Source organism: Scardinius erythrophthalmus (genome assembly GCF_964197995.2).
Source record: "Scardinius erythrophthalmus genome assembly, chromosome: 1".
Taxonomy (NCBI): Eukaryota; Metazoa; Chordata; class Actinopteri; order Cypriniformes; family Leuciscidae; genus Scardinius; species Scardinius erythrophthalmus.
This window is the reverse complement of record NC_138221.1, coordinates 53230785-53249181: the sequence shown is the minus strand read 5'-3', so window position 1 is coordinate 53249181 and position 18397 is coordinate 53230785. Positions and strand designations below refer to the sequence as shown.

General features: G+C 37.3%; 2 protein-coding genes across 2 annotated transcripts; both read right to left on the bottom strand.

The window, feature by feature from the left end:
- Positions 1-3988: 3988 nt before the first annotated feature.
- Positions 3989-7723, bottom strand: LOC308694014 (uncharacterized protein). The gene is made up of 2 exons (XM_081371238.1): positions 6969-7723; positions 3989-4949 (listed from the first exon to the last, which is right to left on the bottom strand). The coding sequence occupies exons 1-2, from the start codon at positions 7242-7244 to the stop codon at positions 4455-4457; spliced, it is 771 nt and encodes a 256-aa protein (XP_081227364.1). The 5' UTR covers positions 7245-7723; the 3' UTR covers positions 3989-4454.
- Positions 7724-8893: 1170 nt separating this feature from the next.
- lsm12a (LSM12 homolog a) lies at positions 8894-17315 on the bottom strand. Its single transcript, XM_081385822.1, has 5 exons — positions 17138-17315; positions 13512-13645; positions 13300-13409; positions 12550-12676; positions 8894-10626 (listed from the first exon to the last, which is right to left on the bottom strand). The coding sequence occupies exons 1-5, from the start codon at positions 17262-17264 to the stop codon at positions 10531-10533; spliced, it is 594 nt and encodes a 197-aa protein (XP_081241948.1). The 5' UTR covers positions 17265-17315; the 3' UTR covers positions 8894-10530.
- Between the last annotated feature and the right edge of the window lie 1082 nt (positions 17316-18397).

The window sequence follows — 18397 nt, the reverse complement described above, 5'->3', positions numbered from 1 at the left end:
GCTACCTTCAGCTGACCACATCAGGATTATAAGGTCTGAATATGGTCCAGTCGAGGACACGTGACTAAATCAGCTGTCAGGATCTCCCGTGGTGTGCAATAGAAAATAAATTATTTTGCAAACTATTTTGCATTTACAGTAAGGAAAATTGCGGGGTAAAGTTAGCTATAGCTTAAATGTCAGGAAATTAAAATAAAGCATATATGTTATTATAACGACAGCAAGCTATCAAACAAACCAATGAATTGTAATTTTGTAAAAAATTTCCTAGAGCTGTTGAAGTCCTGAAAACCCTGATTTACATTTAACCCCAATTAAATGCAGGCACTAGTTTGTAGGCCTAAACATTTACACACAATCTAAATATCTTTCCCCAACGTTATTCTCATATCTGTTTTAAAGAGGACAACTTATAGAAAATAAAATAGCATGGAACCTAAAAATTGACTGGTATAATGAATATAATTTTTTTTCTCTTTTTGTTATAGTCTTATTTTCATTTCTTATTAACTGAGTTCGGGTGTCCTCTACATAGGACATATAAAATGTAAAAAAAAAAAACATTTGTTTCTTAAACTCCAAACAATGTAATGATGTAAAAAATGAAAATGTTTTTTTTTTCCCTGTGGGTCTCAGGAGGATATATCAGACAAAAAGGAGCATAAAGAGTCTTATATTGGCCATATGAATTCAACTTGAAAAGCTGGTATTTCCCTCAAGAAAGGAATAGGCAGTCTCTGTTAGTCTGTCAGCAATAATCTGATGATGCTGCTGTCAGTGAGCTCCATATGGTGCCAAACACTCACTGACCTGGATTTCTTCACTTTCTCTGTCCACAAAAATCTCCACACAAATCTGTTTAAACCCAGCCTGTGCCACAGCAATGCAACAGAGGATTTTTTTTAACTGACAAATGTACAAAGAAAATATTTCCAATATTTTCACTGACCAACTTTATTTTATTTTTTAAATATAAATACATTTGGATTTTGATGGCTGCACCACACTCTAAAAAAGTTGGGACATAAGCATGTTTACCACTGTGTCACATCACCTTTCCTTTTAATTACACTTGTTAATCATTTGGGAATTTAGGATACTAATTGTTGCAGTTTTGCAAGTGAAATTTTTACCCAATCTCGTCTGATAAAAGACATCTGCTCAACAGTCCGTGGTCTCGTTGTCTGATTCACCTTTTCATGATGGGTCATACATTTATAATAAAGAGATAATAAAGAGACAGATCTGGACTGCAGGCAGGCACATCCCTTCTATGGTGCAGAGTGTCTTGAAACCACTCAGTTTTAGCACGTGCAGAATGAGGCCTGGCATTGTCTTGCTTCCCAGGAAAGATGTCATCTTGATACCAAACATTCATAAGTCAACACCATTGCTGTATTTTCTCCTTAAAACTTCTCTCAAAATCGAGGTTTGAAATCGCTGGTGTTTCTGACGTCACAAACTACCTTGTAAGAGATCGTCAACGAGTGGATCTTTGAGCTAGTGAGTGGAGGCGGAGCGAATTTCCAAATTCATAGAACCAGGTATACTAAATGAGGCAAGGGTGTAGAGTTACATTCGAGCTATTTTAAGGCATGAAGAATTTCCCATTTCCAGAAAATTTGGGACATTTTGTAAAATGCAATAAAATCAAGAGTCTGTAATTTGTTAATTCTTTTGAACCTTTTTTTATTGACAACAGTACAAAGAAAAGTTTCCAATGTTTTCACTGAACAACATAATTGCATTTTGTAAATGGGGGAATCGTGTTTGGGTGTAAAAGAGCTTCTCAGTCTTTGCAAGCAAAAATGGGTCATGGCTCACGACTTTGTACCAAATATCATGAGAGAATTGTCAAACAATTCTATCAAATTTCTCAATGCAAGATTGCAAAGAATTTATGTCTTTGACCATCTACCGTATAATATTGTGAAAAGATTCAGGGAATCCAGAGAAATCTCAGTACAAGTTAGGGAAGGCAGGAGACCTCTGATGAATGTGTGTGACCATCGAGCCCTCAGATGGCATTGCATGAGAAACCATCGTACTCTGTTAAATACAGCCACATGTGCTCAAGAGTACTTTGGAAAACCATTTTCACTTAACACAGTCTGACACTGCATGAATAAATTGAATCTCTGTTACGCAAGGAGAAAACTATACATCTGTTCTATGATGCCGAGTTCTCTGGGCCAAAGCTCATCTCAGATGGTCTTGACTTATAAATTTGCACATAGTTTGTCTTAAAGCATATTAAAAACACCTTAACAGACTTTAACAGTCTGTTTTTGGCATACAAGGACACATGATGGCTGTGTCCGAAAACGTACAAATGCTGCCTTTGGAGGATGCACTGCCAGGTTGGAAGGCATCAAAGCACATCCGAATCCAAAGTTAGCTTCACTTCTTCTCTCCTGATATATTTCTAAGGGATTGTCTCCCTTCATCTGATCGATTTTTGAAGGCAGCATAGATGTATCTTTCGCTGCCTTTGATATCCCACAATCCTGTGCTTTCCGTTCTGAGACAATAACGGCAATGTTGTTGGAATCACTTTTAGAAAAAATTTTTTTTTCCCCAGCTGATGAACAATAAAAACATTGACATCCCTTCAGAATCCACCCGACTATAAAGCAACCAGCGCAAGCATTTAAAGAGGCAGTGACAAAACTGCAGTGCGTTTATAATAAACAAAATGTTATTGTACGTTGGTGTGGACATTATCATTTATAGTTATCGCTCTTGGTGTGAACGGGCCTTAAAGGAGTAGTTCACTTTAAAATGAAAATTACCCCATGATTTACTCACCCTTAAGCCATCCTAGGTATTCTTTCAGATGAATACAACCGGAGTTATATGAATAAACACCCTGACGCTTCCGAGCTTTATAAATGGCAGTGAATTGCAACCATCAGTTTGAAGCTCAAAAAAGAGCATCCATTCATCATAAACGAACTCCACGAGTCTCCGGGGGGTTAATAAAGGCCTTTTGAAGCAAAGCGATGAGTTTGTGTAAGAAAAATATTTAAAACTTTGTAAAGTAAAATAACTTACAGACGAACATACGGATTCGACTTAAGTGTAAAGCTAACTTTTTGTGCTTGATTTTGTACTTGTTTTAAAACATTGATATAATAACCACAAGGGCTTGCCCATGTGCAATGATACTAAATCTGTATCACGAAATTATGATTTGAAAGTTCAATAAGGGTGTTTGAGGAAGCATGCACATTAATTGATGTGTAATCCTTTGACAGCAGTTGCAGAGAATTAAGCTTTTAGGCTTTACAGCCAACCAGAAGGAAATTAATTTAACAGTCTGTTTTGGGCATACAAGGACACCTGATGGCTTTTGGCAAAATGTGTCCTTGAGTCCTTTTGACATGATGGCAGAAATTCCTACTGTAGCAATTAAATATTTTCTTGGTGATCACCTCTGTTTAGCTGTAGATCTTTTAGCCAATACGATGACACAGAAGCCTGTCTAAAATCAATTTCATGAGGTACTTCGTACACAAATGCTGCCTCTAAAGTCATTGCCTAATAAGGCAACGAGGCAAGTCACTGCCTATAGATGCAGACGATGAGTTTTGTCAGAAGGGACTAGTTAATACAATTTAAATGTATTAATATATTTTGTTTTTATTGTACTAAGGAACATAATTTTAAACATATCCTATTCAAACAGAATAAAACATCAAGATTACCACTAAGGGAAAGACTTTTGTCATTGTTAAGACCGAGAGAGAGAGAGAGAGAGAGAGAAGGAACAAATCAAAAGTAAAAAAAAAAAAAAAAAACCTTGCCGTTTTATGTAAATGTAATGAGTTGAAGGTAGCTTTTGACAAGAGTTTGTAAGAGGCAAAGAGGATATCTGAAAGAGGCTACTATACTGTCATATAATTCATAACACATACACAACTAAATGGTTAGCTAGCACAGATTGTAATCTGAAAACATCCCACATTAGAAAGATTTACATCAGATTCAAGTTACCAATACTTTTATTCAGGATTTACATTATAAAAGTCTCAATTTCAATCACCACATCAACTCAGAACAAATGGTATCAGTTCAGTTTCTCGCTTTAATCAGTGTATTTGCTCTTTGTTGGGAAAAGAGGCCAAAGCAAGACCATCGTATCTGTATTTTCAATCTGTATTGTCCTCCTGTATAAGTCACCTCACTGCTCTTGTGGTTCCTCCTCATTCTGTTCCCAGTATTTTCTCTTGCGTTTTCTCTCCGCCATGACCAAGGCACCAAAGACGGTCACAATCACAGTAGCAGTGATGACTAACACAGTAACGGTCTCAGCCACACACAACTGGCTGTCCACCCAAGCCAAAGAGGCTCCGGCAAGCTGCCAGGGCTCCCGACATGTTACGTTGTGATAGTCGTCCACAAGGAGGTGCCGCACACTAAGCAGCTTGCTGAAGACACGGTGCAGGTCGCAGTCACAGTTCCACGGGTTCCCAGCCAACTGCAGGTGCGTAGCAGCCGTGTGCAAGCTCAGCAATGTCTTGAAGTTCAAGTGTTCCAGATGATTCGCCTCCAAGCCCAACAGAGAAAGACTGTAATGGTGCTAGTGCATTTACCTCGATCCGAGAGATGTTGTTGTTCCCCAGGAGCAGAACTTCCAGTCCGGGCAGCATGGTGAGGGATCCGTCTCGCAGAACACCCAGGTGGTTCCCTTGGAGGTAAAGGTGGCGCAGGCGGGACAGGCCACGGAACGCACCAGGTTCAACAGAGTGGATACGATTGTGGCTGAGGTCCAGCTTCTCAAGGTTCTCCAGATGTTCTAGGCCTGGAGGTTTCAACAGCACCAGTGCATTGTGGTCCAGCCGCAGTTCACGTAGGGAAGACAGGCTTTCAGAGAAATTAGGAGGGATCTTAGTGAGGTTGTTACGACTCATGTCCAGCTTCTCCAGAAAGGACAGAGAGAAAAAAGCCTGTGGGGAAACAGACATTTGGTTAAATGTATATGATAGAGGTTGAACGACTGCAGGTTTTTTTAAAGTCGACATTTATGTGATTAAAATCGAATCGACTAGTCGCTGATGACGTCATTGATGCACAAATAAGCCTGAACCTCGAGCTGAGACTCGAACGCTGGTTGCTTTGTGCACAGCAGTGGCATATGACACAGTGCTGCCCACAAGGCTATTGCCTACATAACAGCTTATTTTTATCAGTTCTTTTGTCATTTGGCCGTTATGTTTCTCACAGATTTCTGCTCGTTCTGAATCAAATACAGATAAAGTAGCAATTTAGTAGTAATTTTGGGCTGGGTTTAAGTTTCAATTTTGATTTTGGATTCCAACGATAATGAAAACATGATCATCTAATGCCACCTGTAAAAGTGTATTGAGCTGCGAAAGAGGCGGCTTTCTGCCCGTGCAATCCAAGATGGAGAGAAACATGGACAAGCACAGGCTACTCTGGGCTTCGCGTGTGCGCTTAAATGGACAAATACATGCAAAAATGTAAAATCTTGGGTCCTTTAAAAAACGCATTCAGTTGTCTTCAGTGACATAACTGCTGGGTAAGTAATCAAATGCTTGTTAGTATATTAGGTCTGTGCATTTGGTCTTAAAGTGACAGCAGCCTAATAAACCTTCTGCTCTCTCTGTCATTTAATGCTAATCAAACAACAAAAGAAAATGAGAGAATAATTCACTGCTCTTCTCTGAATAACTTTAATAAGTTAGTAACTTTAATAAGAATCAATTTATATTTAATTCATATGAGCCAGGCATTACTGACACTGCCGCAATCAAGCCAGAATCGGGGCGTTAACACACGCCCATGCCAAGTCTGAGACGCAGGCGCCGCGGGGCAGCCGAGCTCAGGCCGATTAAGGGAGAGAGGGGCACAAAGTAACGCTTTTTTACTTTCTCAGTTTGTTTAAATCTACTTAGGGTTCAGAGTATTTCTTTTTTCCCACATTAATTCCACATGTCTAGTACAATGATGTGGTTTTAATTTAGTAGCCTATACACTTTTTTCTTGATATAGGCTAAGAATGGAAGTGAAATGTGACAGCATGCCCCATGCATTGTAACATGTAAGAGGCACATTGTAACATAACCATATGACAGATTAAAGTGCTATCTGATCCAATCAAACAAAAATACAAGACAAACTAACATATTTTCTTAATTAACTTTATCATATAAAATTATGGCATTTTTTAACAATTGAAAATAAACTAATTTTTGAGTTTGACTATATGAACACAGGAAAACACAGCTATACAACATAGTTCAAAACATTAATAATAAGTAATTTCTGAACATTGACTCTCAGTTTTTATTTTATTTTATTTCAGTGTAAGAATCTTGGGCAATTTTTTCTCTAGTGTTGATATGGCAACTAGTAGGCTAAATACACTAAGTTTCGTCATGCTAGCATGTGTGGAAAAAGTATTTAAAACCAGTGTTGTACTAAAATGATGGCCATTCATTAATATGTTTACATTCTATATTCATACAAAGAAAGAACTGTATGAATATATTAATGAAAGTAAACATATTGAAGACTGGCCATCATTTTAGTACAAGTGTGTTACGGTTACAACTAGCCCCGCTGTCCCCTATGCTATCTGGGCTGTCTGTGAAACCAGGTCATTTTTTTCTTATTGTAAAGAACACAATTTGATAATCTGTATAACCGTTTTTCCACTAAATAATGGTTCATTTTGAAGAACCTTTAACATCCATGGAACTTTTCACTTCCACAAGATTTTTTAAAATGTTCTTCACACAACGAAAAAATGGTTCTTAGTTTTAAGTTAGATTAGGTCCCCCTTTAGGAACCTTTGTTTTTAAGAGTGTAAAGAACCTTTGGTGTAGTAATGTATGGAAAGGTTCCCTGAACGTTAATGTTCTTCATGGAATATCAATGGCAATAAAAAACTTTTCTTTTTGAGTAGGCTATGCATATGGATTGAATAGCCTAAATGGTCCTACCTGCGTATGAAGAACCTGGATGCTGCTGTCCGAGAGCACTAGAATACGTAAAGACCAAAGGCCAGCGAAAGCTCGACTCCGGATCTCCGTAAGCTTGTTTCCTCCAAGGTCTAGGAGCCAGGTGCCGTGGGGAAGTCCATGTGGAATATCCTCAAACGCCCTGGCATGGCAATCCACCAGGTCTGAGTGTTCATAGCACTGGCAGAGGTGACTACACAGTCTTGAGCTCCTCGACGGAGAAAGAAAGAGTAAAAGCATCGCGACAGAAGGCAACATGACAGATTCCAGAGATCTACCTGGAGCTCTACAAAACGTGAAATGTTTGACCAGGACGTCGATTAACGGATCCTCAGCTTTCTACGGAAGAGGAGCGAGATCTCTGTGATAAACGCAGTTCCCATTTGTTTAGGACAGACTTTTACAGATCAGCAGAATATTCGCAGTCTGCAGTGCAGCTGGATTGTCTGTCAGAAGCACTTAATCGCCTTAAAACCATATGCGACTCAATTTCCAAGCCCCCCCCCTCCCCACACGGTCACACACACACAATAAACAGTAATAAATTACATAGGCTACGTAGGCCTACAACTAGGCTAACGTTACTAGTAGAAGCAGAATACAAATAATGGGTAAAAACAGTTATTGTTATAATATACGGAAAAAACGTGCTTCTTGTCAGCGTTTTTTCCCAATTACTCCGGCTCCACACCAAGACAGTCAGCGCAAAAGTGATGGGAAGACAGACTCGTTTCCGCGAATCGGTTCTTTCAAACGGGTTGTTTCAGAGAACCGGGGGGGATTCTTTTACGTTTTAATCTACATTGCTGTTCACTGCAAATGGATTTGCGATGACTTTTTTTTTTTTTTTGAGCCAGTTCAGTTAGCTGCAGGCAGCCATGGTTCAGCAAAAAAAAAAAAAAAAAAAACAGTAGGCTAATTTAGAAATTCATTAAACCGTGCTAAAATTCATTATCATCAGTGTGCTTAAACTTTTGTTTATTTTAATAAATCATTTTAATGTATTAAAATCGTATGTATTTATGACTACGTGTATATTCATTTACACAAAATGTGCTTATATAAATCGTGTAAAGATTTCCAGAGCGATATTCGTAACAATCAATCTATTTCAAACGATTTAAGATGAGTCGAAAAGATTGGACTCAAAAGAACAGTTTGTGCACTGAAGGGCAGGGGCAGATGTCACATTTGGTCATAATCCAATACGTTTTAAACCACCACGGATATCCTTGTATAATGTGGCCAACTTTGCATTTTCTTTTCATTTAAAATAACTTTATATAAAGTTCTTATAGTGTCCAATGTGATTCAATTACGCACAGCCAAATTCTAGATATTTAAATTTAGAAATATGTCAATGCCAGCCGAGAGATTAATTATATAACACAGAATTACTGCTGTATATCCCCTGAATTTAGTCTCAAATGGATTTTTAAAGACACAAGCGGATTACGCAAAGGTTTCACCGTTTTTAACCCATTTTGAACGGATCCGCCTTATATGCCGACTTAAAGAGACAGTATACCCGAAATAAAGTCATTATTTTCTCACCATTTGATACCCATATCCTACTATACGTTTCTTTTTTCCGTGGTACTACACAAAGTTAAGCATGAATGAAGGCCTCCTTCAGTCACCATTCATTTTGGTTACATGACAAAAAATAACGTCAATGAATCATGACTGAGGCTTAAAGTCCCTACTATTATGTCTGGCGTTTCGTTTTGTTTCAAGTACAAAACCCACTCTGTTACATTTAGGTGAACGTGCCAAACTCAGGGCACAGCGGTCCAACCCAACACCATGTGCAATGGGGGTCAGGGGCAGAAATATGAGATCATGTGGGATTAAATAATGCATATGTTTGTACATGAATAATGGAAAAACCCTCAACATCAATGATTCATTCCAGTCAAAGGTATATTTTGGCTGTAAATATCCATTCAAACTCATTAAACAATGGCAAGGGATCCCCTTTGATTCACTGAAAATGAGTCACCAACTTTTACTGTCCTCATTATGTGACCACAGAATATGGGGTTACTATTGAAGACGCAGTGGAAGACAACCAGTTGACTCAAACCATTATTATAGGCTAACAGTATATAATTTAACAAGTTAAACAAATTAACATGAACCAACTCTGAATAAAATAAAAGAGGGATAAAAACAAGACAAGTGAGATTTTTCTCTTTTTATTTCTTCATAACTATTTAAAATAAAAAATAAAATACTGCGAAAGAAACCTATAGGCGAACAGCATCCTTGTCAACACACAGCGATATAAACTGGTATGCAACCCGGATACACGTCACAGCTTGGCGCCACTGCTTGAGCCTCAATCAGGCTACGAGGTTCACAAGGCTGGGATGGGGAGGATTTTGGCTTCGAGCCAGTGCCACCCATACCCCCCGTCCCAGTCTCTTAACATGGCAAGATATCACTTTAACATTTCTTTTTCCAAAACAGGTGATTACAAATATTCCCGTTCAGAAAGAGATCAGTTCTGTCGCGAGAGATGAGCAAGATATGAGCCGTCTTACGCTGACACATATCTGAAGAAAATTGACCGTCGCTGGAATAGCGAAGGAATGCAAGAAGTCAAAGAGAGGTGTGAGTCTCTCATTGGTCACTGCATGTACCCTTCCAGTTTGGATGTGTTTGGAAATAATAATAATAATAATAATACAAACAAACATTGCATCATAGAAAATGGTCCCACTATGGAAGAGGTATTCAAAATGGCAAGTACAGGACCAATATGGAAGAAAATGACAATAATATACCGCCAAGTAGTCTTGGCTCTCCATTTCTCTCTTGGTCAACTGCACCTGGAGCTGAAGAGACAACAAGACCACGTTCTACAAGTAAACTGAAAGGATGCTTACAGCACTCAAGAGTGTTACTCCTTCGTCTATCACTTAAAAAGTGACAAAAGTAAAAAAAAGGGAGTTTTATATAAAAATAAGATGTTGGGTAGATGCTAAGTGCAATTCAATTTCCCATACTGTGCCTTCAGCCCTCAATAATCCTAAACCTACAAAATAAATCATACAATAGTTATCCAGTTCAACTTGGGAAAATTGTTTTTGTTCCACCCTCACACCCTTTGTACCACTAAAAAAATGTGGCACAAATTAAGATCATGGATTTGAACAGAAAATGTGAAAATGTAGTTTTTGGTGGCTAACCAAATGAGATGATTAAAACACATGGGTTATTTAATGACAGGAGGAAAAAAACTGGAGATCCAGCATGGTAGATTTAGTGAGTTAATGATGTTGGAAAGGATGTTTTCTATATGAAATGATATTCTAAGACAGCACTCTATTTTTGCCCTCTCTTTTGTCAGTGGAAGCATTTTTTTCTCTTCAGATGTGTAGGACCGTCATCCCTGCTCAAAACGCTGAGTATCAGCTATCTCAACCTTTGTCTGGCGATTGGTTTAAAAAAAAAAAAAAAAAAAACATCAGAAATTATTAATTTAAAACAAACAACACTTCCTTTGTCAGCATATTGTTTCCTCTCTCTGAGCCTGGGCTCATGATGATAAAGCAGAGTCCTTCTGTGTTTGTTGAGCTTGTTGTGAATGCGGCACTGATTTTTGGCTCTCCACATCCCGAAAATGTTTCTCAACCTTTGGACAGAGGACACAGGTTAGAACAGTAAAACACCTCACAATAATATAATTATGTTATTTATATCAACAGGGTATTAACGGTAATTTTTTAAAATTAATTTCCATTTAATATGAGTTAATGCTTGTACCTTATGTTTGTAAATTCCTGAGGAAAATGATTCTATGAAATCTAAAAGCTGACTTGTTCAACCTTAAAGGGATAGTTCACCAAAAAAATGGAAATTCTGTCATTAACTACTTACCCTCATGTTGCTCCAAACCCGTAAGTCTTTCGTTCATCTTTGGAACACAAATGAAGATATTTTTTTTTTTCGTTTGGAATTACTAAGATGGAAATTATCTTACTAAATTACAAAATGAAATTATTTTAAATAAAGTTAATTAAACTGATTTATCATAATATCACGACACCACCACAATGAGAAATTTCAATAAATCCAAACAGCAGTCGAATGAGGAAAGACAGCGGTCCATCACTGCATTCACGACTGCAGGTAAGCGCAGCTATACCCCGAGTGAATCTTTAACTTATCTGATAGCAAAATTATTTTGAGACATATGCTTCCTTTAAGTTTCGTTAAGGGAGACAGATTTAAGAACAGAAAACGCAAAGTGCTGTTAGAAACTTCTACTGTTGGTATTATTGTTTTTCTCAACATTAACGTCTCTCGTTAAACGTCATTTAAATAAACAAATATTCGATTTTTATGAGCCCGAATATTCAAATACAATATTTTTGAAACATGCCCATCCCACTGTGGTTTAGTACAAATTTTCTGAAGAGACAATCGTTTTTTATGATGAACAGATTTAATTGAGGTATTTAGCTATTATTCACATTTAAACACTGATTAAAAAATATAAACAGAAACTACTGAACCTGCTTGACGTGCAAGAACAAACCTCATTGGTTCTTGTGGAAGCTCAAACGTGCTGCGTAACACGAGAATGAACCTCATTGGTTCTTGTGGAAGCTCAAACGTGCTGCAAAACACGAGAATGAACCTCATAGGAACTTGTAAAAGCTCAAACGTGCTGCGTAACACGAGAATGAACCTCATTGGTTCTTGCACATCGAGCGAACATGCTTGAGCGTTTACCGTTTACCATCACAACTGATGTGCGAGTTGATTAATGTTTATATGCGAATATAAGCCTAAATTCAATCTGTTCATAAAGTGAGTCTTATTAGAACATTTTGGACTAAACCACTCAATTTATATTGATTATTTAGTTTTACAATCTCTTTATGAACTTTTTGAAGTGTCAGAGTGTAATTTGCGGGACAATTGAGGGACAGAAAGCTCTCAGATTTCATCAAAAAGATCTTCATTTGTGTTCTGAAGATGAATGAAAGTCTTACGGGTTTGGAACGGCATGAGGGAGAGTAAAGAAATGTTAGCATTTATTTTTGTGTGAACTATCCCTTTAAAGACTCATTAAAACAACCTGATCAATGCAGTTTTCTGTCCTGTGCCGACTTATTTCTAAAAGAAAATGAGCAAAAACCTACTGAAGTGCTCATCTGTCCCCAACAAATACATTAAAATATATGTATTTGAATATATTTTAAAATGTAATTTATTCCTGTGATTTTAAAGCTGAATTTTCCAGTCTTCCGTGTCACATGATCCTTCAGAAACCATTCTAATGATGATTTGATGCTCAAGAAACATTTCTGATTATTATCACTGTTGAAAACAGCTGTGCTGCTTAATCTATATAGAAAACCAAAAAACATATTTTTCAGGATTCTTTGACAAGAAATCAATTTAACGTGTCCTTGCTAAACAAATGTAAATAAATAAATAATAATAATAAAATTATATACCCTATGACCCTATAACTGACCCTATATCTTACTGACCCTAAACATTTTAATACCAGTGTACAATACAGTGCAGAGTTGAGACGACTTACTATTTTCCGCACGTGGCTTAAAGCGCTGCCCTCTTTGCCTTTACAGTTGTCCACTTGGTATGGCGGACTGATGACCACATCATCCATCACTAGGATGTTTTTCTCCTGCCATTTGCAGTCTTTGATGCTGCGGATGAAGACGAGGAGGAAGAAAGTGAGCGATTCATTCTGTTCAAGATAAAGTTGCTTGATATAATCATATATCTTAATTTATACACAATTCTGAGGATCGTTCACCATAATAAACAGAGCTCTAAAGCAGAACATATAGATCCAGATATCAATTTCAATTAGTATAGACTGTGATCAGTGTTGGGTAAGTTACTCTAAAAAAGTCATTAATTACTAGCTACTTATTACATTTTTTTAACGATGTAATAAGATTATTGTATGAATTACTCTCTCGGCCAGTTGAACAATACAAGGAGATATTTATTTGAAAGAATTAAAAGAACAGTTTTATAATATAAAATTGAATAAATTATTATTGAACTGACCAAAGTTAAAAACATTTTATCATTAGACGTTACATTTTGATGTTAAATCCACTATTGTTTTATATAGAACTGCTCTATAATCTATACAGTATTTAATGCAATTACATCAAAAGTAACTACTTAAATGACAGAAAAATTAATGGTAATCCTTTTCCTTTTATCCCATTAATTAATTACTTGGGAAAGACGAATTGCGGAAAAGCCCAAAGGTTAGCCAATTGAAAGTGAACGTATCAATTCGAGTCTCACTTACGTTTTATGAATGGTCTGGAACAGCAGTTGACCCTCTACAGAAACACCAGCACTAATTGCATAAGCTTGAGACAACTTATCTTCCTTTTCCGCCCGTGCTCTACTCACAAGCTGAAAACAGCAATGGAGAAACAAGACGACATTAATTATAGCACCTTTCTTAATCATAGATTACTAGATAGCAGAAGAAAATGGGATGTCATTTGGGCTCACCTTGGTAAAATTGAGAGTTGCTAAAGGGGGAGGAGTTTCAGCACGGTCACTGATGATGTCCACTTCGGACACATAGGCCAAGTTAACAAGCACCACATCGCTGAGGTTGGGTTTACCACTGGACGGGGCACATTCTGATACGGTCAAGAGTCAAGGTAGTTGTTTGGCAAATGTGTATTTATTAAAGCAATGTATGAGATAGAAGCCTCCTAGATGGGTATCATTATGGGATCAATGCTGTAAGCCCTACTCTGTGTATTTCTCCACTCCAGTTTCACGTTTAGAATCTCATGTTAACAAACAGGATTAAATTACATGAATGTCTGTCATTCAGGAGATGAGTGTCATGGCGGAGGCTGCTTACTAGCATGACAGAGTGCAATCAGATATGAGCCGCATTCAACTTGGAGCGCGCAAGGACAAGACAACCCGTCACTCAAATGACATCACAGCAATAGCAAACCACAACCATTTAACAATACAGTAAAGTCTCGCCCATATATTTTTTCTTATTCGAAAAAATAATACTTAAAACAGGATGAAAACCAAAGCAGCAAGCTAGTGATGTCAGCAAATTCTACATTACATTAGCTTTACGAGTGGCAAAAGAGCTGCTGCATGACTGGATTTGTAGGGAAACGTGAGTAAAACAAACGATTATCAGTTCAAACTAAAGGTTGGACTCGGTATAAGTGTTCCTTACAACTTACAAAGATCCAGTGATCCATGGATATTGACATGCAGCCAGGAATCGTGTTTCCTGACTGTTACGTCCTATGGTATTATTCGTTTGGAGTTGTTTTTTTCCTTCCCTTTCTCTCTTTACTTTCACTCTTAGCTGGACGATGCGGCTACCTGATTGGTTCATCCATCTGTCAATCATCAAAATGCTTGGTGATGATACAACGCGGCTTCACCAATAAAAGGCACACCTGTGTGGGAAGCGGGAGATGATTTGCACGCTAGAGCACACTTACTTTCACCTGATCGTTTTGTGATGCATGTTTGCCCCGTACCATTTTAGTGTTTTGAGAAACGTGTTCTTTGAGAACTTGGTAATAGAGGCTCATTTGAGCTGTCTTTTCTGTTCTGGTTGTTTGACCTGTTATTAAACGGGGAAGAAAAAAGAACAGCTGAGATATCATGTGATATACATGAGTTATCAATTGTGTATAGAACACTAGTTTAGCGACACGTGCAACTCTTTGTATTTTCCGTTTTTGCTAGCAAGAGTAGTTTATTTAGGGCGTCTTTGACGCTGAAGATCTTTTGTTTTTGTCTTTGATGAATGTTAATTTAGTCAGACTATACATGGTTTTGTTTATCTAGTAAGATTGGTTTTGGTTTTACTTCTTTCTTTGATTTGGCACTGTCTAGTTCTTTTCTCTTTACCTCTTTCTTTTGTGAACCTTTTCTTTGGTTTGTAAGTTGTACATTTATGTAAACAATTATTTTGAGGTGTCCTTTTCATCTCGTTTCTCATTGTAATAAATTGTCACTTTACTTAAACTAGATTGGTTTGTGTGTGAGATGTTTTCCAGTACATGTTCAGTATTTTAATGTTGCACGCCTTATTCTCTCTAGACTAAAAGGGATTGTAACACTGACATTTATATGTGCCTGATTTTGGACACCGGGGAAATACAATAGAGCAAATTTGCCTATGAGCGCTTTATACAATATAGGTAGGTCAAAATCTGTGTGTTCACTAATTTAAATATATATTTGTCTCTCTGTGTTCTGTAGCTTTTGACAGTCAGTAAAAATATACCTCAGATTTCTTGTCAAAACTATTTATAGTCAAATCTCAAAGCTCTTTTCCATTCACGCTAAAAAACCAATGCTGCCGCTTAAGTCTTTTTGCCACGCAGTGGGCGTAACCGCAGTCACTTCGGCCGACAGTGACGTCACGCACATACTACCCTCTAATTTGATATCATGGTGACTTTAAATATCCACATTTTTGTGCTTCATTTAAATAACCTTTCATGTAATTTGGCTTTCTATGCATTTTCAGACCAAGGACCAAACTGAGCTTCTTTTGGTGATGGTTATCCACAATCTGTCATTGGAAAACTGTCTGAGCTAACCATCTGAAGAGGTCTGACAAAATCAGTTATATTAAGTTTCAGAAACCTCCCTATTTAGTATAGTTAAAGGCTCCTCAAACAAAAGTATTTAACACATAGTAACGAATGGCAGCACATCAGGAGGCTAGCCATACCATAGGGCATGGTGCATGCGAAAATGATATACTTTGTGTATAAATGCAGTGAAATGCTTAATTTAGATGCACACACCACAGTGATTGTGTGTTAGGATGCGCATTATGTGTCAGGCTACTCTACTGAGTTTCTCTACTCGGATGTTAGCGTTCAGGCTAGCTGACGCCCCCTTAGCACGCATGCGCAGATCTGTGTATGGGAGAGCATCAATGCTGTAGCTGACAGCCTGTCCACCCCTCATTCACTTCCATTATGGCTTAGGCCGGGACTGCAGTTCAAACGATACTACAAATAAACATGCTAATCCCCTTCATTTTAAGTCAGAAACATCAACGTTTTCGAAGTTGAATTTACCAGACTTTTTTATGACCTTTCCAGTAGCTTAAGATTACTGTATAATGAGGCTAATTCACTAATGAATCATAAGACCGAGTTATGAACCCGTTCGACTGAGTGAAAAGAATGCGCGAATCAAATCTTCTATATATGGACCGACTCGTTGTTCGCTCTCACAAAAATCTGAGGGTTGCAAACAAATTAAGTAAAATAAGGGAGATTCTCCATTTATTTATAACGTTAATACATACGCCATTTTATATTTACGGTGGTGAAAGAATTAAGATTGTGTAAACATGACAAATTACCATACATTAAAATGACATAAGGATAATAACGAAAATGGTTAACCATTACCATTTTGGGCGGTTTTGTCACACTTTCTTCATAGTTTGATTATTCATAACAAAACACATTGACTTGCAGCTATTAGCTGGCGTAATGATATATGATAAATGATATATGATAAACGATACACGGAAAGGGCCAGCGAACCGATTCAAAAGACTCGACTCACTGATGTCAGTCAGACATTACCACGGCTTTGCGAGCGTTTCATGCTCCACAGAAATGAGCATAATGAACCACTAAATAGACAATATATACCGCATAACTAGACAATTAAAACTTCAATACAGCATTTGCTACATTACAGCGCACTTTTAAAATCTCTGATATTTCAAGCTGTTCTATGAACAGGACCCAGTACAATTAACTTACGCCTATTATTCGTCGTTTGAAACGTCATATTGCGTATAGTACACCATAACACATTAGAGATAAATTTCATGTTGTGCGAGTCCAAATTTGTGTTTGATTGACATAAAGAGGATGTATTACACTCACATGCAACGACCTAAAGAGCACGAGAGAGAAGAATCTAAGAACCAATCGGAGATTCAAATGCGCACCACCTGACTCGGCATGCGCGAAACACGGAAGCGAACGCCGAGTGGACTGACTTCACCGTGGTGAAAATATCTTTGGCATACCCGCAGACCAGGCCTCTTGCAGTTGTGGATCCCGACGATTCAATGACAAGCTGAGACGATACTCAAAGGATACTCAAAGTCAGCATCTTGGACGGGTAGTCAAAAGCGACGACCTCTCCTTGCAAGCGCTGCCCCAGGCATGTGAGACAGGAGACATGGCTCCCGACGCTGAAATACTCCCCTGGTCCAGGAGCCGCCATCTTCTCCGCCAGGAAACGGGAGCAGTCGACTCGCCTCACGTAAACACGCGCAGCCGCGTCAGCATGGGTGGGCGCGCGAGTGGGCGTTCCGCGGGATGAATGAAGTGACGCGAAAACGGGCGCTGCAATTGAAGCCACGCCCGCTTTACTATGGAGTAGTAGATCATGAATATCTTACTACAGTGCACTATGCGCCCTCATCACTTACTTTATACACAAGATTCTTTTGAAATTATAGGGGAGCCAGTTGTTATCTTCTGTGAACTAAATCTGAGGTTTTCAAACTCTATGATGATGCCCTGCTTTTGAGGGTACCCCTTTAAGGCAGTTACATTTTCAAGAATAAAGACCCTTTTATACAGTGAACAAGTATATATAATATAAATGTCTAAAATATCAGTTTACATTACATTGTATCTGTTTTCTATCCACAATTAAAGTGCTTTTAGATGTATAAACCTGAAGAGAAACAAACAATTTTGACTATAGAATAGCATAATTCGTATGATTTTGAAACTGTAATGTCAAATACTTGATGTATTATAGAATTGTTTAAAAAAATTCTATAATATATATGATGTATAACTTTGATTAAAGGTTTTGATCCACTTCATAGGTTGACTACTGTATATATATATATATGTGTGTATATATATATATATATATATATATATATATATATATATATATATATATGTGTGTATATATATATATATATATATATATCATTAACTATAACCTAAACTATATGACAAAAAAAGCCTCATTACATGATTCCTTGGCTAAACTTGCATCTCACGCTCACAACATTTATGTTTTCTATTATGCTATAGAAAAACATGGTATAAATACCCATGAAAATATTTCTACATGCATTACATAACAAATACTCATAAAATACATTAGAATATGAAATAACAATATAAAAAAATATTTAAAAAGTTTTATAAAAAATATAAATATAATAAAAAATACAAATAATAATAGTAATAATTCATTCTTGATAATTATCAGTGATTTAATTATTTTAAAGAACCTTTTAATATTCCAAAATCTATTATACGAATAGAGACAAGCTGAATGAAAACAAATGCATCAGGATTCAACAGCAAGATTCAAAGGGACAGCAATTT

Excerpts from the sequence above, each read along its gene's own strand:
- lsm12a (XM_081385822.1), bottom strand. The coding sequence starts at position 17,264 with ATGGCGGCTCCTGGACCAGGGGAGTATTTCAGCGTCGGGAGCCATGTC. Across the intron at positions 13,410-13,511 it reads CAACTCTCAATTTTACCAAG|CTTGTGAGTAGAGCACGGGC; the intron begins GTGAGCCCAAAT and ends TGCTGTTTTCAG. Across the intron at positions 10,627-12,549 it reads TAAGCCACGTGCGGAAAATA|GTTGAGAAACATTTTCGGGA; the intron begins GTAAGTCGTCTC and ends CTCTGTCCAAAG.
- LOC308694014 (XM_081371238.1), bottom strand. The coding sequence starts at position 7,244 with ATGTTGCCTTCTGTCGCGATGCTTTTACTCTTTCTTTCTCCGTCGAGG. Across the intron at positions 4,950-6,968 it reads TCCAGGTTCTTCATACGCAG|GCTTTTTTCTCTCTGTCCTT; the intron begins GTAGGACCATTT and ends GTTTCCCCACAG.